The following is a 22,958-nucleotide window of genomic DNA, read 5'->3' as shown; positions in this document are numbered from 1 at the left end:
CTTTTAGGCTAAGCAAATAGGAGCTCGGTGCCCAGAACATTCTTCTACAGCTCGACCTGCCAGGCCCTGTCTATAGCATCTTGTTTTTGTTTTTTGGGGGGTTTTTTTGGAGATGGAGTATCGCTGTGTTGCCCAGGCTGAAGTGCAGTGGTGTGATCTTGGCTCACTGTGACTTCTGCCTCCTGGGTTCAAGTGATTCTCCTGCCTCAGCCTACCAAGTAGCTGGGATTACAGGCGAGAGCCACCACGCCTGGCTAATTTTTGTATTTTTAGTAGAGATGGGGTTTCACCATGTTGGCCAGGCTGGACTCGAACTCCTGACCTCAGGTGATCTACCTGCCTTGGCCTCCCAAAGTGCTGCCCTGGAACTTCTTGTTAGCTTGGAGTACCAAACTGTGGCCAAAGGGTCTAAAAACTGTATCATAGGGAGAACAGTGAGTGGTTTGGGGAATGCCTGGGCTGAAGAGACGCCTTAGGGCCTGATGGGGCCGCCATCCAGTGGTCCTGTGGACTCCTCTGTGTGCCTCTAGAGGGCAGCACAGCGATCGGAGTTTGACTCTTAGAGGCAGGTCCACTTCCAAGGAAAGAACTTTTCTTTCCTTCTTTTTTTTTTTTTTTTTTGAGACAGAGTTTCGCTCTTGCTGTCCAGGCTTGCGCCATCTCGGCCCACTGCAAACTCCGCCTCCCAGGTCCAAGCGATTTTCCTGCCTCAGCCTCCCGAGTAGCTGGGATTACAGGCATGTGCCACCACGCCCGGCTAATTTTTATATTTTTAGTAGAGACAGGAGTTCACCATGTTGAGCAGGCTGGTCTCGAACTCCTGACTTCAAGTGATCCACCTGCCCCGGCCTCCCAAAGTGCTGGGATTACAGGCATGAGCCACCATGCCCGGTCAGGGAAAGAACTTTTTAAACACTAGAAGTTTCTAAAAATGGAAGTGCAGCTGCAGTAATGAAAATAGATGTTTTTAGCTGTAAGCAGCCGAAAACTCAGCTCAAACTGCTGCAAGTTAAAAAAGAAAAAAAGCAGAGGGGGTTTATTGGCTGATAAGACTAAAGAGTCCAGGGATAGACCCTAGCTTCAGGCATGGCTGGATCCAGGGAATCAAAGTTCGTCCTCAGGACCCAGGCTTGTACTGTCTGCTTTAGCCCCCCTTTCCTCTGTGTTGGTCTCTTCTCAGGTTCTGCCCCTAAAGACAGCAAACAGTTGCCAGCAGCTCTAGGTAGACAGTCTGTCATTTCTGCTACCCCAAGAAGAAGTCCCAGAGAAGCCTAGATGTCAAAACCCATTGGACTGACTTGATAGTCATATGGAACCCTATAGTCAGGGAGATAACATGCAGTGATTGGCTGGGCCTAAGTCTCCCTCCCACCTCCAAGCCAATCCCCATGGCCCGGGCAGACTCAGGCCCCTGATTGGCTGTGTCTGAGTCTCAGGCTATCCAGGTAGCTAGGAGTGAAGTCAGCTTATCAGAACCACTTAGACTGAGTGTGTTGAGTTTTTGAAAAGTCCCTGGCTCCCAGATTTAAAAAAAACAAAAACATAAAGTTACCAGCACCCAGGAGCCTCCCATGCACCCTTCTAGTCACTCTCCCCCAAACCTGGGGTAACCCCTATTTCTTCTTTTGCCACCATAGATTTATTAATTCTGCCTCTGTTTGTTTCTTTGTATAGCTGGAATCATGAGCACAGATTTTTTTTTGTGGGCAGCTTCTTTTGCCCAGCTTTATGTGTGTAAGAGTCATTGATACTGTTGTGTGGACTTGTAGACTGTTCATTCTCATTGCTATATAACATTCTGCTCAGAGAGAGTGGCACACATTATTTTGCCATTCCCCATTCTGTTGATGTGCATTTGGGAAGTTTCCGCTTCGGAGCCATCATGAGTAGTGATGCCATAGACACTCTTGCCTGTGTCTTTTGATAAATAGACATGTATTTGCATTTCTCTGGAGTGTATACTTAGGAGCGGAATTGCTGGGTCCTAGGGCATAGGCATGTTCAACTTTAGTAGATACAGCCAAACGGTTTTCCAAAGTGGTTGTTCTGGTTTGCATTCTTGGGACATTTCTGAAGTCCCTGTACTCACTGGGATCTCTGTCCCATATATACTGGAGAGCTGTGGTTCTGGGCTTCATTCAGGGAAGAGTTAGGGCTGGTTGGCCACTGGGCTAGAGAGAGGTTCTTGGCCCAGAGAGAGGGAAGGCACTTCCACTTTCTCCCGTCCTGTCTCAGTGGTGACAGGACCTGGCATTTGATGTCCTGTGCAGACCAGTCTGAGACTTTCTCTATTAGGAATGAGGTTTTCTGGGAAAGTATTTCCCTATATCCCATTTCGGTAAGGTGTAGTTGAAGCCTTCATTTCCAGAGTGCTAAGGGGCAGGAGAGTTGAGGGGTGTGTTTTCCTGGAACCCAGGCTGTGGGTTGGAGTCCCTGGGAGCTCATGCCTCATGTGTTCATCTTGGGCCTCACCAGACTGAGTGGCCAAAGCTGCCCCTGACTTTCCAAGCATGGTCAAAGCCCATTTCATATCGTCAGTGGATTCTCCAGGATTCCTGGCTCTCTCCCAAGTCGTTTTTTTGTTTTGCTTTGTTTTTGAGACGGGCTCACTCTGTTGCCCAGGCTGGAGTGCAGTGGCACAATCTCAGCTCACTGCAGCCTCCACTTCCCTGGCTCAAGCAATCCTCCAGCCTCAGCCTCCCTACTAGCTGGGACTACAGGCATGAGCCACCATGCCCAGCTAATTTTTATATTTTGTGTAGAGACAGGGTTTTGCCATGTTTCGCAGGCTGGTCACCAACGCCTGAACTGAAAGTGATCCCCCTGCCTCAGCCTCCCAAAGTGCTGGGATTACAGGCGTGAGCCACCACGCCCGGCCGATCCCCCAAGTTTTGAAACAAAAAGGAAGACTTTGGTCTGGCCATTCTCAGCAAGAGGAACCCAAAGTAGGATGTGGTTTTGCAATCAGAGGAAGTGGCAGTCAGCAGTGGCAACGCCTGGAGATGTGCAGCTCTCGTTCCTCAGGGCAGCTGGGGTCCAGCTGACGGTGAGGCCTGGGCCCAGCCAGTGCTGCCACCCAAAGAACACCTGCCTTAAACCAAATATTTATTTTCAACTATTTTTACAAGTCTTTTAAATCCAAGAGAATGTGATCTTTAAGTCTCTAATTCTTGGCCTCAAGTGATCCTCCTACCTTGGCCTCCCAAAGCACTGGGATGACAGGCATGAGCCACCTTAAGCCCAGCCTTTTCATTCTTTTTAAAATGGCTTCTGGTAAGCTGGACATGACATATGTGGTTCCCCTTGTCTTTTTCTTGGGCAACACTCAGCACTCTCAGATGAGCACAGGGCGATGTATTCAAGAACATACATTGTAGCATTGTTAAAAGTAACCAAGAGAAGTAGAAACCAGCCTTCCTCTTCATCAACAAGAGAGAGGGTAAATAAATTGTGGTTTCTTTTTTTTTTTTTTTTTTTTTCTTGAGTGTTACATTTTTCCTTTTTCTTTTCTTTTTTTTTTTTTTTTTGAGACGGAGTCTCGCTCTGTCGCCCGGGCTGGAGTACAGTGGCCGGATCTCAGCTCACTGCAAACTCCGCCTCCCGGGTTTACGCCATTCTCCTGCCTCAGCCTCCCGAGTAGCTGGGACTACAGGCGCCCGCCACCTCGCCCGGCTAGTTTTTTGTATTTTTTAGTAGAGACGGGGTTTCACCATGTTAGCCAGGATGGTCTCGATCTCCTGACCTCGTGATCCGCCCGTCTCGGCCTCCCAAAGTGCTGGGATTACAGGCTTGAGCCACTGCGCCCGGCCCACATTTTTCCTTTTTCTTCATGTAACTTTTATTTTAAGTTCAGGGGTACCTTGCAGGTTTGTTATATAGGTAAACTTGTGGCATGGGGATTTGTCATACAGATGATGCCGTCACCCAGGTATTAAGCCTAGTACCCATGAGTTATTCTTCCTGATCCTCTCCCGACTCCCACCCTCCACCCTCAGGCCCCAGTGTGTGCTGTTCCCCTCTGTGTGTCCATGCGTTCTCATCATTTAGCTCCCACTTATAGGTGAGAACATATGGTGTTTGGTTTTCTGTTACTACATTAGCTGGCTGAGGATAATGGCCTTCAGCTCCATCCATGTTCTTGCAAAGGACATGATCTCTTCTAATTGTGGCTTCTTTACACAATGAAATATTGTGCAAGAGATAAAACAAATGAACTAAAGCCACGTGTGTCTGCCTGGGTAAATCTAAAGAACAGCACAGTGAGGGCCGGGTGTGGTGGCTCATGCCTGTAATCCCAGAACTTTGGGAGGCCAAGGCAGGCGGATCATGAGGTCAGGAGATCGAGACCATCCTGGCTAACACAGTGAAACCCCATCTCTACTAAAAATATCAAAAAATTAGCCGATGTGGTGGCGGGTGCCTGTAGTCCCAGCTACTCGAGAGACTGAGGCAGGAGAATGGTGTGAACCCGGGAGGCAGAGCTTGCCTCACCATTCTCCTGAGACTGTGCCACTGCACTCCAGCCTGGGTGACAGAGCGAGACTCCATCTCAAAAAAAAAAAAAAAAAAGGGCCGGATGTGAAAAAAAAAGGCGGGCGGATCATGAGGTCAGCATATTAAGACCATCCTGGCTAACACCATGCAACCCCTGTCTCTACTAAAAAATACAAAAATTAGCCGGTGTGGTGGCGGGCACCTGTAGTCCCAGCTACTCGGGAGGCTGAGGCAGGAGAATGGTGTGAACCTGGGAGGCAGAGCTTGCAGTGAGCCGAGATTGCACTCCAGCCTGGGCAGCAGAGCGAGACTCTGTCTCAAAGAAAAAAACAAAAAACAAAAAAATAGCACAGTTAGTGACCAAAGCAGGTTGCAGAAGACTGTGTGTACATGCAGACTGTTTGTTTGTTTGAGACAGAGTCTCACTCTGTCATCCAGGCTGGAGTGCAGTGGCACAATCTCTGCTCACTGCAACCTCTGCCTCCTGGGTGGGTTCAAGCGATTGTCATGCCTCAGCCTCCCGAGTAGCTGGGATTACAGGCATGGACCACCGCACCCAGCTAATTTTTGTATTTTTAGTAGAGACAGGATTTTGCCATGTTGGCCAGGCTGGTCTCGAACTCCTGGCCTCAATTCATCTACCCGTGTCAGCCTCCCAAAGTGCTGGAACTGCAGGCGTAAGCCACCATGCCTGACCGTACGCAGAGTTAAAGCACACGGTAGTACTGGGAATTGGATGTGGATACGTGTTGGTATAATAAAAATATAAAAACATGCATGGAGGCCGGGCTCAGTGGCTCATGCCTGTCGTCCCAGCACTTTGGGAGCCCAAGACAGGTGGATCACTTGAGGTCAGGAGTTTGAGACCATCCTGGCCAACATGGTGAAACCCTGTCTACTAAAAATACAAAAATTAGGGCCAGGCGTGGTGGCTCACGCCTGTAATCCCAGCCTTTGGGAGGCCAAGGTGGGCAGATCACAAGGTCAGGAGATTGAGACCATCCTGGCTAACACGGTGAAACCCCGTCTCTACTAAAAATACAAAACATTAGCCGGGCGTGGTGGTGCGTGCCTGTAGTCCGTCCCAGCTGCTCAGAAGCTGAGGCAGGAGAATGGTGTGAACCTGGGAGGCGGAGCTTGCAGTGAGCCGAGATCGCGCCACTGCACTCCAGCCTGGGCAACAGAGCGAGACTCCGTCTCAAAAAAAAAAAAAAAAAATTAGTTGGACGTAGTGGCAGGTGCCTGTAATCCTAGCTACTTGGGAGGCTGAGGCAGGAGAATCGCTTGAACCCAAGAGCTGAGATTGCACCACTGTACTCCAGTCTGGGCTACAGAGCAAGACTCTGTTTCAACAAAACAAAACAAAAAACATGTATGGAAATGATAATCAGACTCCAGGTACTGCTAACCTGCAGTGGAGTAGGCTAGAGGTGGGGAAGGGAGAAGGGGACCTGGAAGAGGGGGTTCACCAGGTCCTTTGTGTTTGTAACATTTTGTTACTGGGGGTGCGTATGACTGGAGGGTTTGGTATGAAATTTTTTTTTTTTTTTTTTGAGACGGAGTTTTGCTCTTGTTGTCTAGGCTGGAGTGCAGTGGTACGATCTCAGCTCACTGCAACCTCCAACTCCTGGGTTCAAGTGATTCTCCTGTGTCAGCCTCCTGGGTAGCTAGGATTACAGGCACGCACCACCATGCCTGGCTAATTTTTATATTTTTAGTAGAGACAGGGTTTCATCATATTGGTCAGGCTGGTCTTGAACTCATGACCTTAGGTGATCCGCCTGCCTGGGCCTCCCAAAGTGCTGGGATTACAGGCATGAGCCACTGCGCCCGGCCTGATTGGAATATTTTAACCAATTATTAGATGACCAAAGCCATTTTTAAGCCTTTTGGTTTCTGGTCAGAAAGTTTCAAAGAGGCTGGGTGTGGTGGCTCATGCCTGTAATCCCAGTACTTTGGGAGGCCAGAGTGAGAAGATCCCTTGAACCCAGGAGTTCAAGACCAGCCTGGGCAATAAAGTGAGACTGTCTCTACAAAACATTTAAAAATTAGCCAGGTTTAGTGGTGCGCACCAGTAGGCCCAGCTACTTGGAAGGGTGAGATGGGAACATCTCTTGAACCTAGGAATTTCTGTTACAGTGAGCTATGATGGCACCACTGTACTCCAGTTGGCGCAACAAATTGAAATCCTGTTTCAAAAAATTATTTCACAGCTGGGTATGGTGGTTCATGCCTGTGATCCCAGAATTTTGGGCGGCTGAGGTGGGCGGATCACTTGAAGTCAGGAGTTCAAGACCAGTCTGGCCGACATGGTGAAACCTTGTCTCTATGAAAGTATAAAAATTAGCCAGATGTGGTAACACATGCTGTAATTCCAGCTACTTGGGAGGCTAAGGCAGGAGAATCTCTGGAACCCGGAGGCAGAGATTGCAGTGAGCCCAGGTAGTGCCACTGCACTACAGCCTGGGTGACAGAGCAAGACTCCGGCTCAATCAGTCAATCAATCAGTCAATCAAAATGTATTTCTAAGAACTGCAGCCTTCGGCCTCTCAGGTCTCAGGGTCCCTGACCAGCTGTCCTGCCGTCTCCCTTCTGTGCCAGCTGGTGGCCATGACTGGGTTTCATGGATGTGTGTTCCTGAGGAAAGATGGTTTGCTGTGAGTGCTGCTGTGGGGAGGACATGCAGTGTCTGCCTGGGAGAAGAGGCAGCTGAGGCCGTGGCTCGGAGTGGTAGGAGCCACAAGCCACCCTGGGCAGGACGAAGCCCTGAGAGAGGCGAACTTTTTGTGCCCGCAGTTCGGGAACTCACTGCTGAGCTTCCTGCCGTCCAAGGACCCCACTGTTTTCCAGGAAGTCCCTTCCAAAGGCCTCACCCAGCCCAGCTGAGGTAGCTCATTTTGCCATTGCTTCATTTTTAGGACCACTGGCATCTGGGAAGTAACAGCGCAGGATGCCCCCTGGGGTGGACTGCCCCATGGAATTCTGGACCAAGGAGGAGAATCAGAGCATCGTGGTTGACTTCCTGCTGCCCACAGGGGTCTACCTGAACTTCCCTGTGTCCCGCAATGCCAACCTCAGCACCATCAAGCAGGTACAGCCTCCATCCGGTCCTCAGACCTTGGTGCTCAGAGAGAGAGAGAGAGACAGACAGACAGATGGACAGATGCATTGCTTTTCAGACTTGGGATCCTCAGATGAGAATTTTAAGAGATAAATAATGGGGTTTTTGTATGTGTGTGTGTTTTTTTGAGACGGAGTTTCACTCTTATTGCCCAAGTTGGTGTACAATGGCACAATCTCGGCTCACCACAACCTCCAACTCCCGGGTTCAAGCGATTCTTCCACCTCAGCCTCCTGAGTAGCTGGGATTACAGGCATGCGCCATCATGCCCGGCTAATTTTGTATGTTTAGTAGAAACGGGGTTTCTCCATGTTGGTCAGGCTGGTCTCAAACTCCCGACCTCAGGTGATCCTCCCACCTGGGCCTCCCAAAGTGCTGAGATTACAGGCGTGAGCCACCGCGCCCGGCCAATAATGGTGTTTTTTGTTTTTGTTTTTGAGACGGTCTCGCTCTGTCACCCAGGCTGGAGTGCAGTGGCATGATCTCAGCTGACTGCAACCTCCGCCTCCCAGGTTCAAGCAATTCTCGTGCCTCAGCCTCCTGAGTAGCTGGGACTACAGGCACGTGCCATCACACCCAGCTAATTTTTTTTTTTTTTTTGTATTTTTTGTAGAGATGGGGTTTCACCATATTGCCCAGGCTAGAATGTGCCATCATATTTGAAACCACACTCCATCCTAAGGCTGCCTAAGTGGTTTACAGGTCTTTTGTCTTTAAAGCTGTTGCCATAGTAAACAACATCTTTTTTTTTTTTTTTTTTGAGACGGGGTCTCGCTCTATCGCCCCGGCTGGAGGGCAGTGGCCGGATCTCAGCTCACTGCAAGCTCCGCCTCCCGGGTTCACGCCATTCTCCTGCCTCAGCCTCCTGAGTAGCTGGGACTACAGGCGCCCACCACCTCGCCCGGCTAGTTTTTTGTATTTTTTAGTAGAAGTGGGGTTTCACCGTGTTAGCCAGGATGGTCTTGATCTCCTGACCTCGTGATCCACCCGTCTCGGCCTCCCAAAGTGCTGGGATTACAGGCTTGAGCCACCGCGCCCGGCTTTTTTTTTTTTTTTTTTAAGATGGAGTCTTGCTCTGTCGCCCAGGCTGGAGTGCAGTGGAGCGATCTCGGCTCACTGCAAGCTCTGCCTCCTGGGTTCACGCCATTCTCCTGCCTCAGCCTCCTGAGTAGCTGGGACTATAGGCTAATTGTAAACAACATCTTTGGAAAGAGATTTTGGTTTGTTGAATACTCTTCAGGATGGACTGCTGAGTCAAAGGATAAAATATGTGGATGATATTTGGTGGATATTGTCTTGTGACCAAAAGGGCTTGTGCCCCTTACTAAGCATGGGACTTGAGGGATCATGCATTAGGCTGTGGGAGGGCAGGATCTTATCCCAGAATTTTATTTTATTTTTATTTTTTGAGACAGGGTCTCACTCTGTTGCCCAGGCTGGAGTGCAGTGGTGTGATCTTGGCTCACTGCAACCAACCTCTGCCTCCCGGGTTCAAGCGATTTTCCTGCTTCAGCCTCCCAAGTAGCTGGGACTACAGGCACGTGCCACCATGCCCAGCTGATTTTTGTATTTTTAGTAGAAACGGGATTTCACTATGTTGGCCAGGCTCGTCTCAAACTCCTGACCTCAAGTGATCTGCCTGCCTCGGCCTCCCAAAGTGCTGCGATTACAGCCGTGAGCCATTGCACCTGGCCCTTATCCCAGAATTTTAAAAGCTATAATTGGGAGCAGGGAAAACAAATGAAAGAAGTAATGGATCATCTTTGAGAGTTTTTTATTCTTCTCTTCCTGGGAGATGTCTTTAAAAATTAAGTTTCTTTTTCCTTCCATTGGAAGAATAATATGGACATTACAATTTAGGAAAAGGCTGGGCATGGTGGCTCATGCCTATAATCCCAGAACTTTCTGAGGCTAAGGCAGGAGAATTGCTTGAGCCCAGGAGTTCAAGACCAGCCTGGGTAACATGACAAAACCCTGCCTCTACAGAAAATAAAAAATAAAAAAATTAGCCAGGGCCAAGCATGGTGGCTCACGTCTCTTATCAGCACTTTGGGAGGTGCAGGTGGGTAGGTCACCTGAGGTCAGGAGTTTGAGACCATCCTGACCAACATGGTGAATCCCCATCTCTACTAAAAATACAAAACATGAGCCAGGCATGGTGGTGGATGCCTGTAATTCCAGCTACTCAGGAGGCTGAGGCAGGAGAATTGCTTGAACCTGGGAGGTGGAGGTTGCAATGAACCGAGATTGGGCCATTGCATTCCAGCCTGGGCAACAAGAGCAAAACAATGTCTCAAAAAAAAAAATTAGCCTGTGTGGTGACATGTGCCTGTAATCCTAGCTACTCAGGAGGCTGAGGCAGGAGGATCACTCGAGCCTGGGAGTTTGAGGCTGCAGTGAGCCATGATCCGCCACTGCACTCCAGCCTGAGTGACAGAGTGAAACCCCATCTGTAAAATACAAAAATAAATAAACAAAAACAAACACAAATAAAAAATAAAATGTAGGAAAAGAAGAAAAAGTGGAAAAAGGAAAAAAATTACCTCTGATCCAGCCATATGAGACAACCACAGTGAATAGTTTGGCTATTGCCTGTTTTCTCCTCTATGTATAGTGTTGTTTTTTATGATAATTCTGATTATGACCTTTCATATCTTTTTTTTCTGAGTTAACGATATAACATCTTATTCACGTTATTAACTTTATATAGATACCATTGTATTTTATTTTGCTTGAGTAGGATCTCACTTTGTTGCCCAGGCTGGAATGCAGTGGCATAATCCTAGCTCCTCTGCAGCCTTGACCTCCTGGGCTCAAGCGATCTTCCCATCTTAGCCTACTGAGTAGCTGGGACTACAGGCATACACCACCACGCCTGGCTAATTTTATTTATTTATTTTTGTAGCGGTAGGACCTTGCCATGTTGCCCAAGCTACAAATACCATTTTAGTTTTTTATTTTTATACTTTTTTTTTTTGTGAGATAGGGTCTTGCTCTGTCATCCAGGCTGTAGTGCAGTGGCATGATCACAGCTCACGGCAGGCTCAGCCTCCTGGACTCAAATGATTCGCCCACCTCAGCCTCCTGAGTAGCTGGGACCACAGGTGCGTGCCACCATAACCAGCTAATTTTTTTATTTTTTGTATAGATGGAGTCTTATTATGTTGCCCAGGCTGGCCATGATCTCCTGTGCTCAAGTGATCCTCCCACCTCAGCCTCCCAAGTACTGGGATTACAGGAGTGAGCCACCGCACCTGACCTAGATGTCATTTTAAATCAGTCTTATTTTTCCACTTACAGAGCTGTGCATGTGGGTTATTAAAATGCAAACAGTGCAGAGGCATAGCATACACATCTCGATTTGGTCCTGATTCTTCATATTTGTATTTATCCCAGGGGCCAGATAGTAAATATTTTAGCATTTGCTGGCTGGCTCTGTTGTCTGTTACGATGATTCAGTCCTGCCACCACAGGACAGGAGCAGCCCTGGGTGATATGTAAATGAAGGGGCGTGGCTTTGTGGGGTTAACCAGGTGGCAGGTGGATTTGACCAGGAAAACGGTAGTTTACTAACCCCTGGCCTATGTTAATCAGTATGTTTATTAGGGTTTTTGTGTTTTGTTTTTGTTTTTTATTTTTTTTGAGACGGAGTCTTGCTCTGTCGCCCAGGCTGGAGTGCAGTGGCCGGATCTCAGCTCACTGCAAGTTCCGCCTCCCGGGTTTACGCCATTCTCCTGCCTCAGCCTCCCAAGTAGCTGGGACTACAGGCGCCCGCCACCTTGCCCAGCTAGTTTTTTTTTGTATTTTTTAGTAGAGACGGGGTTTCACTGTGTTAGCCAGAATGGTCTCGATCTCCTGACTTTGTGATCCGCCTGTCTCGGCCTCCCAGTGCTAGGATTACAGGTGTGAGCCGCCGCACCCGGCCTGTTTTGTGTTTTAATGGAAATGGTCTTGACTCACACCTGCTGCTCTAGATCTTGGGGTTTTCCCCTCACTTAATGACATACCTTGGACCCCTCCAGGCCAGCACATAGAGCTGCTAGACAGTCCCTGGACTGTCACAGCTTGGCGCCGTCTCACTGCTTGACAGACCATAGTTAGCTGTTGCCCTTGGTAGCAACACTGGGAACTTCCCTCCTTTCCCATCTTCTTTGTGACTCAGTGAAAACCTTTCAACTGCTTGTTGCCTGGGAGAGCTGGAGGCCTGTCACCCCAGGGCATATACTCCATGGAGAATTCTCTTTGGGCCCCCTTGCTGTGTTAAATATTTTTGAGTTCGTTACCAACATTTAATAATCAGGGTTGTCAGGCGCGGTGGCTCATACCCGTAATCCCAGCACTTTGGGAGGCCGAGGCGGGTGGATCACCTGATGTCAGGAGTTTGAGACCAGCCTGGCCAACATAGTGAAACCCCGTCTCTACTAAAAAGAAATACAAAAAATTTAGCCAGGCATGGTGGTGCCTGCCTATAATCCCAGCTATTCGGGAGGCTGAGGCAAGAGAATCACTTGAACATGGGAAGCGGAGGTTGCAGTGAGCCAAGATTGTGCCACTGCACTCCAACCTGGGCGACAGAGTGGGACTCCATCTCAAAAATAAAATAAATAGGTGAAGAACCCCAGGACAGTTAGCTGGGCTGCGTGAAGGTCATGGCCACCCATCTCTGGAGTGACCTAGGGTAGTCCTGCGCTCTGGGAGGGGAGCCTGTAGGACGTGGTGCCAGCCCCAGATCTCAGCACCTCCCAGCAGCCCCCACAGAAGGGCAGCAGTGGAGAAGCCTGTCCACCCATGGTCAGCACCCGGGGGGCTGCAGAGAGCGCAGATCTTGGGGTCTGCCTCTGCCCTCTGGGAGGTTTGGACCCCCCAGGCTGGAGGCCAGCTCTTCATCCGCCCTCAGCCTCCCACCTCCCAGTGGCTGCCTTGGGTGGAGGGGCTTACCGGTGACTGTCCCCCCAGCTGCTGTGGCACCGCGCCCAGTATGAGCCACTCTTCCACATGCTCAGTGGCCCCGAGGCCTATGTGTTCACCTGCATCAACCAGACGGCGGAGCAGCAGGAGCTGGAGGATGAGCAACGGCGTCTGTGCGACGTGCAGCCCTTCCTGCCTGTCCTGCGCTTGGTGGCCCGCGAGGGCGACCGCGTGAAGAAGCTCATCAACTCGCAGATCAGCCTCCTCATCGGCAAAGGTAGCCCTGCCAGGTGGGCTGTGTGGCCGGGTTGGCCCTGCCTGCCCTGCCCGCTGACCCAGCCCTCCCCGCCCCGCAGGCCTCCACGAGTTTGACTCCTTGTGCGACCCAGAAGTGAACGACTTTCGTGCCAAGATGTGCCAGTTCTGCGAGGAGGCGGCCGCCCGCCGGCAGCAGCTTGGCTGGGAGGCCTGGTTGCAGTACAGCTTCCCCCTGCAGCTGGAGCCCTCGGCTCGAACCTGGGGGCCTGGTACCCTGCGGCTCCCAAACCGGGCCCTCCTAGTCAACGTCAAGTTTGAGGGCAGCGAGGTGAGCCCGTTCGTAGCCTGCGGCGTCCAGGCTGCTCTGTCCATGGGGAGCACTTCCTCCGTGAAACTCCTCAGTCACCCGCAGGCCCCCCTCCCCCAGTGGCATCAGATGGTGTTTGCCAGGTGTCTGTGCATGTGTAGGGCTCAGCTGAACGTCCTCCCAGGCAAGCTCGACGTGGCAGGATAACCAAGTGGTGCGGGGCTTTGGGCGGCAGTTCATTCTTTGAACAAGTATCTCCCAGTGTCGTCCGTGAACTCCCCAGACCCTGTCCTTGGGGGCAAATAGGCAACCCTGCCCTGTGCCCCCGAACCCCGGGGTGCCTCGAGGGCAGAGGACTCACCTCCCTCCTCCCCACAGGAGAGCTTCACCTTCCAGGTGTCCACCAAGGACGTGCCGCTGGCGCTGATGGCCTGTGCCCTGCGGAAGAAGGCCACGGTGTTCCGGCAGCCGCTGGTGGAGCAGCCGGAAGACTACACGCTGCAGGTGAACGGCAGGCATGAGTACCTGTACGGCAGCTACCCGCTCTGCCAGTTCCAGGTGAGGCCGCTGAGGCCTGCTGCACTTGGGGCTCCCGCCGCCCCGGACGGGTCCTGGGTGGGAGTTGGGGAGCTGACATTTGGGCGCATCTTGAGCCTGCTGAGCCAGGCCTTTAGGTCACCACCAGAGCATCCCCTGGTAGGGCTGGCCCTCTCTGAGAGCACAAGGATGGGCTCTGTCTTCGGGAGGTGGAGGTGGGGCAGGAAAGACCAGCAGGAAGTCCTCCCCTCCCCCAAGGCCTGAGACAGGCAGTGGGCAGCTTGGGGGATCCTGGGAATCCTGGTGTCCAGGGAGTGGTTGGGGCCGCCCCACCGGCCGCTCACCCTGCGCCCCGTCTCAGTACATCTGCAGCTGCCTGCACAGTGGGCTGACCCCTCACCTGACCATGGTCCATTCCTCCTCCATCCTCGCCATACGGGATGAGCAGAGCAACCCTGCTCCCCAGGTCCAGAAACCACGTGCCAAACCGCCTCCCATTCCCGCAAAGAAGGTGAGATGGCGCCTTCCGCCTCCCCTCCGAGCCACCCCTTCTTCCCGCCTGGCGTTCAACTCCAGGTGCTACTGGCCATGGGTCCAGGGGCCCTTGGTATGGAGGGTTGGGGCTTTGAGCTGGGGAAGCCAACACAGCTGCCCAGCGTCCTGGGCTGGGAGCCTGTGGGACCGCTGTGGGTGCAGCCCCATGCCTGGCTCACCGGCTGCCCTTCTCCTCTGCAGAGCTCAGGGGTGTTGGGCCCCCCTGGGAAGCCCGCATGGCAGGTTTTCTGGTAAAGGATAGCATTGTGGACAGGCCCAAGCTTGGCCGCAAACCTGTGACCCTCTCACCCGCCCCGAGTGGTCACGGGCCTCACCATCGGCCAGGGAGACAAGCTGTTCTTTGAGCCGTGTTAACAGCCCTGCCTCCCCGGCCCCCAGCCCTCCTCTGTGTCCCTGTGGTCCCTGGAGCAGCCGTTCTGCATCGAGCTCATCCAGGGCAGCAAAGTGAACGCCGACGAGCGGATGAAGGTGGGGCTCCTGGGATAGGTGGGGGAGACACTGTGTTTTTGCACCAACAAGGTGGCTGTATCCCGGAGGGGCAGCAGAGGAAGGAGGGGGATCACATGAAAGCCACCTGACCACATTACCCAGCATCCCTGCCTGGGGCGCTGTGAGCAGCTTGAAAACAGGAAGTGGGAAGGGGGGCGGGCCAGCCGGCCCTGGAGGCCGATTCGTAGAAACGTGGGCCAAGCAGCGTTCTGGGTATTTGGCTTTGGTGGAGGTTGTGGGGCCAGGTTCAGCCCAGGGATCCGGGACTGCAGAGCTGGGGGAGGGGCCGGGCATGGAAGAGGGGCTGGGTCCAGCTGGGCTGGGGGCTGTGGCGCTCCCTGGAGGCACCAGGACGGTGCCTGCAGCCTGTGAGGGCTGCTCCTGCCTCAACCCCTGGGGGCTCAGCCCACCTCCCTGTTGTCTTCACAGTTTCACGCACTCCATCACAGCAGCCTGCAGGCATGGGTTTTATTGTCCAATTTGCAGGACATGATACCTGAGTCCTCAGGTTGGCTCTCCTGCCTGGAGCGTGTTTCACTGGGGAAATTGTATAAGCAGGGCAGGTCTGGGTTCCTCTGGCAGGAATCGAGGGGGAGTGGATCAGGACTTCCAGGGTGGTGGTGTCAGATGGAATTGGAGGGGGCCAGACCTCCGGTGGCAGGAAAAGTCCTTCCCCACCCGCATGGGCTCCTGGGAATCTGAGAGGTCGGGGAGCCCTAGGATGTTAGAGCAAGGGTCCCTGGAGCTCCGGATCCCTGATGGGGAAACTGAAGCCTGGAGTGGGGAATGGACATGCCCCGAGGTCCCCAGAGTTGGGGGAGGTGAGACAAGGGCACCCGTACCCAGCCCATGGTATCCTCCCTCACCCCAGGGCCACGCGTGCCCCTCAGGCCTTCCCTGTGCTGCACCACCTTCCTTCGCGTGGGAAGTAGAGTTCAGACCCACCTGAGGACATGCAAGGGGGAGACTGACACCTCCTTAAGCAGAGGGGAGAGGGGCTGGGCCTCCTCACCCCTCACCCCTCATCCTGGCACCTTCTACAGCTGGTGGTGCAGGCAGGGCTTTTCCACGGCAACGAGATGCTGTGCAAGACGGTGTCCAGCACAGAGGTGAGTGTGTGCTCGGAACCTGTGTGGAAGCAGCGGCTGGAGTTCGACATCAACATCTGCGACCTGCCCCGCATGGCCCGTCTCTGCTTCGCACTGTACGCCGTGATCGAGAAAGCCAAGAAGGCTCGCTCCACCAAGAAGAAGTGCAAGAAGGCGGTGAGTCCCGGGGCCGGCGGGGAGGGGTGCAGGCCCCGGAGACCCAGCGCAGCCCCTTGCTGGGCCACTCACCACTCTCCTCCCGGCAAGCACACAGCCTGGAGATGGGAGTCCTGGGATTGCCTATGGACCCCAGCCTCCTCGTCCACCCCAGTGTGGCCACCAGCCCTGCTCGAGGGACACTCTGGGCTCCTGGGCTCCTGTGCATGCTGCCTCAGAATATCTGGCCTAGGCTGTGGTCCTGCAGGAACCTGCAGGTAGTGCCCTGGGATGGAAGGATAAGCACAGTGTCATCCCTGGAGCAGAAAAGCCTGACTCAGTGGCTGGCCTGGAGGCGCAGTGGCTGGGTGCTGAGTCATGGTCCCAGGATGTGGCTCCCCTTGGGGCTGATTCACTCCGCGCTGAGCTGGGTTGGGCTGGCCTCTGGGCTGTGCCGTCTGTTTGGGAATTTCTCAAGAAGCCAGGAGGGCCGGGCGTGGTGGCTCATGCCTGTAATCCCAGCACTCTGGGAGGCCAAGGTGGGCGGGTCACAAGGTCAGGAGTTTGAGACTAGCCTGGCCAATATGGTGAAACCCCATCTCTACTAAAAATCCAAAAAAAATTAGCCAGGCGTGGTGGTGCATGCCTGTAATCTCAGCCACTTGGGAGGCTGAGGCAGGAGAATTGCTTGAACCCAGGAGGCGGACGTTGCAGTGAGCCGAGATCGCGCCACTACACTCCAGCCTGGGCAACAGAGCAAGACTCCGTCTCAAAAAAAAAAAAAAAAGCCTGAAGAGGGGTGAGAGTGGGAGCAGGATGGGGCAGCAGATGTCGGCTGGCTTCACCTCTGGAGCCCTCAGAGGAAAGAGGAAAAAGTGACTCCTCTCCTTCCCCAAGCAGGGTCTCCCAGGGGTCTGGTGGGGAGACCTTAGCTGGGCTCTGGGTCTTCTCGGGTGGGGTGCCGGGGGGAGGGCAGCGAAGTTGGGTCTGGAGCCCCGGAGTGGCTGTCCTCACCTGCCCTGTCCTCCTGCAGGACTGCCCCATTGCCTGGGCCAACCTCATGCTGTTTGACTACAAGGACCAGCTTAAGACTGGGGAACGCTGTCTCTACATGTGGCCCTCCGTCCCAGGTCGGCCCAGGCCCGGGAGGGAGAGGCATTGGGAATGTGAGGGTCCCAGAGATGCTGGTCTCCCCTCTACAACTTCCTCTGCCCCTGTGTTCAGATGAGAAGGGCGAGCTGCTGAACCCCACAGGCACTGTGCATAGTAACCCCAACACGGATAGCGCCGCCGCCCTGCTCATCTGCCTGCCTGAGGTGGCCCCGCACCCCGTGTACTATCCCGCCCTGGAGAAGGTCAGTGGGGGCCCCGTCACGTGAGGCTGAGGGGCTGACGGGGAGTTCTCCTGGCCCTGCTCCTGGAGCTCTTCAGAGAGTGCTCCGTGGCCACGTTGGGGCTGGGCTACCAGGCATATCTGGGGTCTTCCCAGGGGCCATTTTCCCTGCAGGGACACTGCGCAGTCTGATGACATTTTCGGTTGTCACAGCTGCTGGGGGGGATGCTCTGGGCATGTCGTGGGGGGAGGCCAGAGCTGCTGTGGATGTGCCTCCATGCACGGGACAGCGCCCCCTCAAGTATGATCGGGGTGGTGACCCCCTGCCTGGGGGTCCTGCCTGGGCTGGTCCAGGCACCGGGGGACGCTGAGTGCAACTGTTTGTTGCAGATCTTGGAGCTGGGGCGGCACAGTGAGTGTGTACATGTCACTGAGGAGGAGGTGAGTGAGGTGGGGGTGTGGGGTGGGGGCAAGGAGCCGGCATGGAGCCAGAGCCCTCACCCCTGCCCACACCCCTCAGCAGCTGCAGCTGCGGGAAATCCTGGAGCGGCGGGGGTCTGGGGAGCTGTATGAGCATGAGAAGGACCTGGTGTGGAAGCTGCGGCACGAAGTCCAGGAGCACTTCCCGGAGGCGCTAGCCCGGCTGCTGCTGGTCACCAAGTGGAACAAGCACGAGGATGTGGCCCAGGTGGGTGGGGAGGGGCATCTGAGGGTGGAGCTGGGGACAGACCACAGCATCTGGCTACCCACCACCCTGACCCCAGCCAACCCTCACCCTGACCCCGGCCAACCCTCACCCTGACCCCGGCCAACCCTCACCCTGACCCTGGCCGGCCATCATCCTGACCCCGGCCACCTCCACCCTGACCCCGGCCACTCTGAAGCCTGACCTCGGCCCCTGCTCCCCGCAGATGCTCTACCTGCTGTGCTCCTGGCCGGAGCTGCCTGTCCTGAGCGCCCTGGAGCTGCTGGACTTCAGCTTCCCCGATTGCCACGTAGGCTCCTTCGCCATCAAGTCGCTGCGGAAACTGACGTGAGTCCCCGCTGGGCACTCCCCACTTCTCCAGAGGGCAGCTGTGTCCTGGCTGCCAGGACATGGGCTCTGGGTGGGGCCTGAACCTTCCCGTGGGCTTGCTCCCTCCTGCCTGGCCTCCCTCTGGCTGCCGAGGGAGCTCCGTCCTGTCCTGAGTCAGGGAGCTCCAGGCCCCAGCGCCTTCCTTCCCTGCAGGGACGACGAGCTGTTCCAGTACTTGCTGCAGCTGGTGCAGGTGCTAAAGTACGAGTCCTACCTGGACTGCGAGCTGACCAAATTCCTGCTGGACCGGGCCCTAGCCAACCGCAAGATCGGCCACTTCCTTTTCTGGCACCTCCGGTAGCGGGACTCGCCCCAGCCGTTCTGTGGGAATCCCAGCCCCTGAGTCTCCCCGGAAGGCCAAGGGGGACGTTTCCAGCAGGCCTGGATGTCCTGGCCTCGCTAGGTCCTACTGGGTTGGAGGGGCTGCGTGGTCCTGCCTGGTGAGGCTCAGCCCTCCCTTCCCCTTCCAGCTCCGAGATGCACGTGCCGTCAGTGGCCCTGCGCTTCGGCCTCATCTTGGAGGCCTACTGCAGGGGCAGCACCCACCACATGAAGGTGCTGATGAAGCAGGTGAGGCTCAGGGCCCTGGGGGTGGGCAGGGGGCGGCCCTGAGCCTCTGAGAATCCCCAGGGCTGGCGGAGGCTGGGACCTGCCCACTGCCACTCTCCCATCTGCCCACCAGGGGGAAGCACTGAGCAAACTGAAGGCACTGAACGACTTCGTCAAGCTGAGCTCTCAGAAGACCCCCAAGCCCCAGACGAAGGAGCTGATGCACTTGTGCATGCGACAGGAGGCCTACCTAGAGGCCCTCTCCCACCTGCAGTCCCCACTCGACCCCAGCACCCTGCTGGCTGAAGTCTGGTGAGCCCAAGCCCCACCATGAGGGCTCCTCCCACCCCTGGGAGGCCGGCGAAGGAGCCCCCTCTGACTGCTCGCTCTCTGTCCTGGCAGTGTGGAGCAGTGCACCTTCATGGACTCCAAGATGAAGCCCCTGTGGATCATGTACAGCAACGAGGAGGCAGGCAGCGGCGGCAGCGTGGGCATCATCTTTAAGAACGGGGATGGTGAGGGCCTGGCCTCCCCACACCCCACTTGTGCTGCCCTGGGGGGCCTTGGGGTGCTCCTAGAGTGGGGGTGGAGAAGACAGAATCCTGGGACTTAGGAGCTTGGGTGTGGCTGGAAGCAGAGAACCTACCAGAAACTCATACTTCTCCTCCCACTGGCTGGTGGCACAGACCTCCGGCAGGACATGCTGACCCTGCAGATGATCCAGCTCATGGACGTTCTGTGGAAGCAGGAGGGGCTGGACCTGAGGTGAGAGGCCCCACCCCCTGTTGTCCCTTGGTGTCTGTGCCTAGCCTGGGAGTCTGTGCCTCTGGAAGGGTCCTTGTCAAAGGCGGCATGACCATCTTAGCTGGGAAAAGGGCTGTCCTAGGAAGAGCTGGGAGCAGTCTAACTCTAGGCCAGGAGGCAGTGGGCAGCAGTATGCATGAAGGCCACTCCTGGGGCTTAGCGTGCACCCTGCTCTGTTGCTTTAGTTGCCTGGGTGCCCCTGGCTCCCTTAGCCCATCTTGGGAAGCAGTAGCATCTTCTCCCAAGGCCCCTGGCCGGTTCTATTCCAAGCAAATGTGAGCTCAGCCATGGTGCGTTCTGCACCTCAGGTGCTGGTGCTGGCATCTCCAAGGAGCCAGCATCGCTCCCCTGCTTTTTTAGCAATGTGGGCAACAGCATCTTCTGTGGCTTTTGGGGGCACCATGAGTTTCTGGGGCTCAGGTGGCCTCAGGGACAGCCCTTGACCATGCCATTTGCCCGTCCCTCTTCCCACTTGCATAGGATGACCCCCTACGGCTGCCTCCCCACCGGGGACCGCACAGGCCTCATTGAGGTGGTACTCCGCTCAGACACCATTGCCAACATCCAACTCAACAAGAGCAACATGGCAGCCACAGCTGCCTTCAACAAGGATGCCCTGCTCAACTGGCTGAAGTCCAAGAACCCAGGGTGGGTTTCAGGCCCAGGGAGGAGACTCCACACCTTCTTTCTAAGACGTTGGAGTGGGAGGCCTAGCCTGTCAAAGCAAAGGAGCGGGGAGGGGCCTCAGACCATCTCTGTGGCTATTTGGCTGAGTTGAGGACCAGCCTGTGTCTGGGTTAGGGTGAGGCAGGTCTCTGTTCCCCAAGTATCAGTGTCTCTTGCTGTGCAACACCATCCAAAGTGCAGGGCCTTAAAAAACAGCCATTTGGCTGGGTGCGATGGCTCAAGCCTGTAATCCCAGCACTTTGGGAGGCCGAGACGGGCGGATCACAAGATCAGGAGATCGAGACCCTCCTGGCTAACCCGGTGAAACCCCGTCTCTTAACTGGGCCAGCAGGGTCTGAGATAACGCGTCTCATTCCTGGGGCCTTGGTGCCAGCTGTCTGTGATGCCTCTCTGCATGTGGTCTCCTCATTTAGCAGCCTCACGTTCCCTCCATGGCTCTGTATTGAGGGTGTGGGGTTCAAGATCTGCAGGTGTCTTCAGGCCTTGGCTCCGGAGTAGCATCTGTAAGCGATGTCCGGTGTTGTGTTCTCCATGTTCTGTTGGTCAAAGCAAGTCACAGGGCCAGATTCAAGGGGAGAGGGAGTAATAACCCACTTCTTGGTAGGAGGAGCTGCAAAATGGTGTGGCCATGGTTTTCAATCTTCCCCACCCAGGGAGGCCCTGGATCGAGCCATTGAGGAGTTCACCCTCTCCTGTGCTGGCTACTGTGTGGCCACATACGTGCTGGGCATCGGCGATCGGCACAGTGACAACATCATGATCCGAGAGAGTGGGCAGGTATAGGGGGTGGTCCTGGCAGCTGCTGCGGGGACCCCAGCCTGCTGGCCCTTCTGCCCAGCACACAGCTCTGTGAGGGGTCCCCCAGCCCTGCTGGCTTCCTGTCTCCCCTGGATTCTCTCCTCTCGGACACCTTCTCAATCCTCCCCCTCTCCTCTCCCCTCAGCTGTTCCACATTGATTTTGGCCACTTTCTGGGGAATTTCAAGACTAAGTTTGGAATCAACCGCGAGCGTGTCCCATTCATCCTCACCTATGACTTTGTCCATGTGATTCAGCAGGGGAAGACTAATAATAGTGAGAAATTTGAAAGGTGAGAGTGCCTGAGCCCCACCAGATGCCCCTCAGTGTGGGACCCCAGGGAACAGGGCAGAGGTTCCCAGGCAGGGTGCAGGATGGGGCTCAGCTCTCAGCCCCAAACTTGGCCCCTCACCCCAGCTGGTGATGGGTTTGGAACATGCCCCTGCTCCGCCCTGCAGTGCCCCTTTTGGGCAATGTGGGCCGGTTTGTGGGTCGTCTAGCAGGAGGCTGGCTGGGGCATGGGGGTCAGTTAGAAGAACTGGGGGCCTTGTGTCCACCCATTTCCAGGGCAAGGGCAGGTGCCTTCAGGGAAGGGGCTGGTTGAATGCAGAGCGGCCCTCTGGCCTGTGGCTGGGAGGTCCCAGAGCCTCACCTCCTGTGCCCCCGACCTGCAGGTTCAGGGGCTACTGTGAAAGGGCCTACACCATCCTGCGGCGCCACGGGCTTCTCTTCCTCCACCTCTTTGCCCTGATGCGGGCGGCAGGCCTGCCTGAGCTCAGCTGCTCCAAAGACATCCAGTACCTCAAGGTATGTGCCGGGCAGGAGTCTTCTGTCGCCAATGGCCTTCCAAGGCCTGCCCCTGAGCAATTTGACCTAGGAGGGCCCTGAGTGCAGTAGGCCCCAAAGGGCACTGAGCTCTGTGTGCCTTTTGCCGTCCCAGGACCCAGCAGTAGGGTTGGTGGGCGGTGGAGGGGAAAGTGGCTGGAGCAGAGTTGAGCCACCGGGGCATGGTTCCACCTAGTGGCAGATGTGTAGCGACCTCTCTGGGTTGGGCCACTGTGCTCAGGGTCTGCGGGGCTTTCAGGTATCCATTGGGCCACAGGAGATCTGGCTCCCTCTGCCTTCTAAAAGATATTTTTCGGCCGGGCACAGTGGCTCACGCCTGTAATCCCAGCACTTTGGGAGGCCGAGGTGGGCGGATCACCTGAGGTCAGGAGTTCAAGACCAGCCTGGCCAACATGGTGAAACCCCGTCTCTACTAAAAATAGAAAAGTTAGCCAGGTATGGTAGCAGGCACCTCTAATCCCAGCTACTCAGGAGGCTGAGGCAGAAGAATCACTTGAACCTGGGAGGCAGAGGTTGCAGTGAGCCGAGATCGTGCCACTGCACTCCAGCCTGGGCGACAGAGTAAGACTGTCTCAAAAAAAATATATATATATATATATATTTATATATTTATATATATATTTATTTATATATATTTTTCCCTTCCTGTGTCCTCTCCGTGTGAGAACGTAGGGTGGGGCGGTGAGGCTGCTGGGGCCACACATGCTTGCCAGGACCTTCCCTCTGGTGTCCAGTCCCTGCAGAAGGAAGCTGCTCCCACGCTCCTCCCAGAGCCACTTCTCCAGTGGGGGAGGCGAGGTCACCTGGGAACGAGGGGCTCGGGGGCCAAGACGTCTTTGGTACCTTCATTTGAGGGTGGGATCGGAATAGAGAACTTTTCCTGAGATGCCGGGGGCTCTCTGCTAACCCCTTCATGCAGTGACTCTGAAGTCCCCAGAGAGGGCCGCATCCCAG

General features: G+C 54.9%; 1 protein-coding gene across 9 annotated transcripts in view; it reads left to right on the top strand.

Moving 5' to 3' along the window:
* PIK3CD (phosphatidylinositol-4,5-bisphosphate 3-kinase catalytic subunit delta) overlaps nucleotides 1-22,958 on the top strand; it is a 97,454-nt gene that overhangs the window by 72,494 nt on the left and 2,002 nt on the right. For 5 of the 9 annotated variants that reach the window (XM_023215289.2, XM_026447391.1, XM_023215291.3 and 2 more), the window contains 21 exons: nucleotides 7,413-7,585; nucleotides 12,572-12,800; nucleotides 12,880-13,109; nucleotides 13,467-13,646; nucleotides 13,987-14,136; nucleotides 14,559-14,648; nucleotides 15,713-15,934; nucleotides 16,947-17,043; nucleotides 17,138-17,268; nucleotides 17,637-17,687; nucleotides 17,767-17,934; nucleotides 18,158-18,279; nucleotides 18,475-18,618; nucleotides 18,792-18,891; nucleotides 19,004-19,182; nucleotides 19,273-19,385; nucleotides 19,557-19,635; nucleotides 20,155-20,322; nucleotides 21,015-21,138; nucleotides 21,305-21,450; nucleotides 21,833-21,965. In XM_023215289.2, coding sequence (XP_023071057.1) covers nucleotides 7,445-7,585; nucleotides 12,572-12,800; nucleotides 12,880-13,109; nucleotides 13,467-13,646; nucleotides 13,987-14,136; nucleotides 14,559-14,648; nucleotides 15,713-15,934; nucleotides 16,947-17,043; nucleotides 17,138-17,268; nucleotides 17,637-17,687; nucleotides 17,767-17,934; nucleotides 18,158-18,279; nucleotides 18,475-18,618; nucleotides 18,792-18,891; nucleotides 19,004-19,182; nucleotides 19,273-19,385; nucleotides 19,557-19,635; nucleotides 20,155-20,322; nucleotides 21,015-21,138; nucleotides 21,305-21,450; nucleotides 21,833-21,965 — 2,997 coding nt within the window. In that variant the 5' untranslated portion in view covers nucleotides 7,413-7,444. The remainder of the gene's footprint in view (nucleotides 1-7,412; nucleotides 7,586-12,571; nucleotides 12,801-12,879; nucleotides 13,110-13,466; nucleotides 13,647-13,986; nucleotides 14,137-14,558; nucleotides 14,649-15,712; nucleotides 15,935-16,946; nucleotides 17,044-17,137; nucleotides 17,269-17,636; nucleotides 17,688-17,766; nucleotides 17,935-18,157; nucleotides 18,280-18,474; nucleotides 18,619-18,791; nucleotides 18,892-19,003; nucleotides 19,183-19,272; nucleotides 19,386-19,556; nucleotides 19,636-20,154; nucleotides 20,323-21,014; nucleotides 21,139-21,304; nucleotides 21,451-21,832; nucleotides 21,966-22,958) is intronic. The other 4 variants (XM_023215293.1, XM_023215294.2, XM_023215295.1 and 1 more) reach the window with 3 other exon arrangements.

The sequence above is a fragment of the Piliocolobus tephrosceles genome, chromosome 1 (assembly GCF_002776525.5).
Source record: "Piliocolobus tephrosceles isolate RC106 chromosome 1, ASM277652v3, whole genome shotgun sequence".
In the NCBI taxonomy this organism is placed as follows: domain Eukaryota; kingdom Metazoa; phylum Chordata; class Mammalia; order Primates; family Cercopithecidae; genus Piliocolobus; species Piliocolobus tephrosceles.
This window is presented reverse-complemented; position numbering and strand designations above follow the sequence as displayed.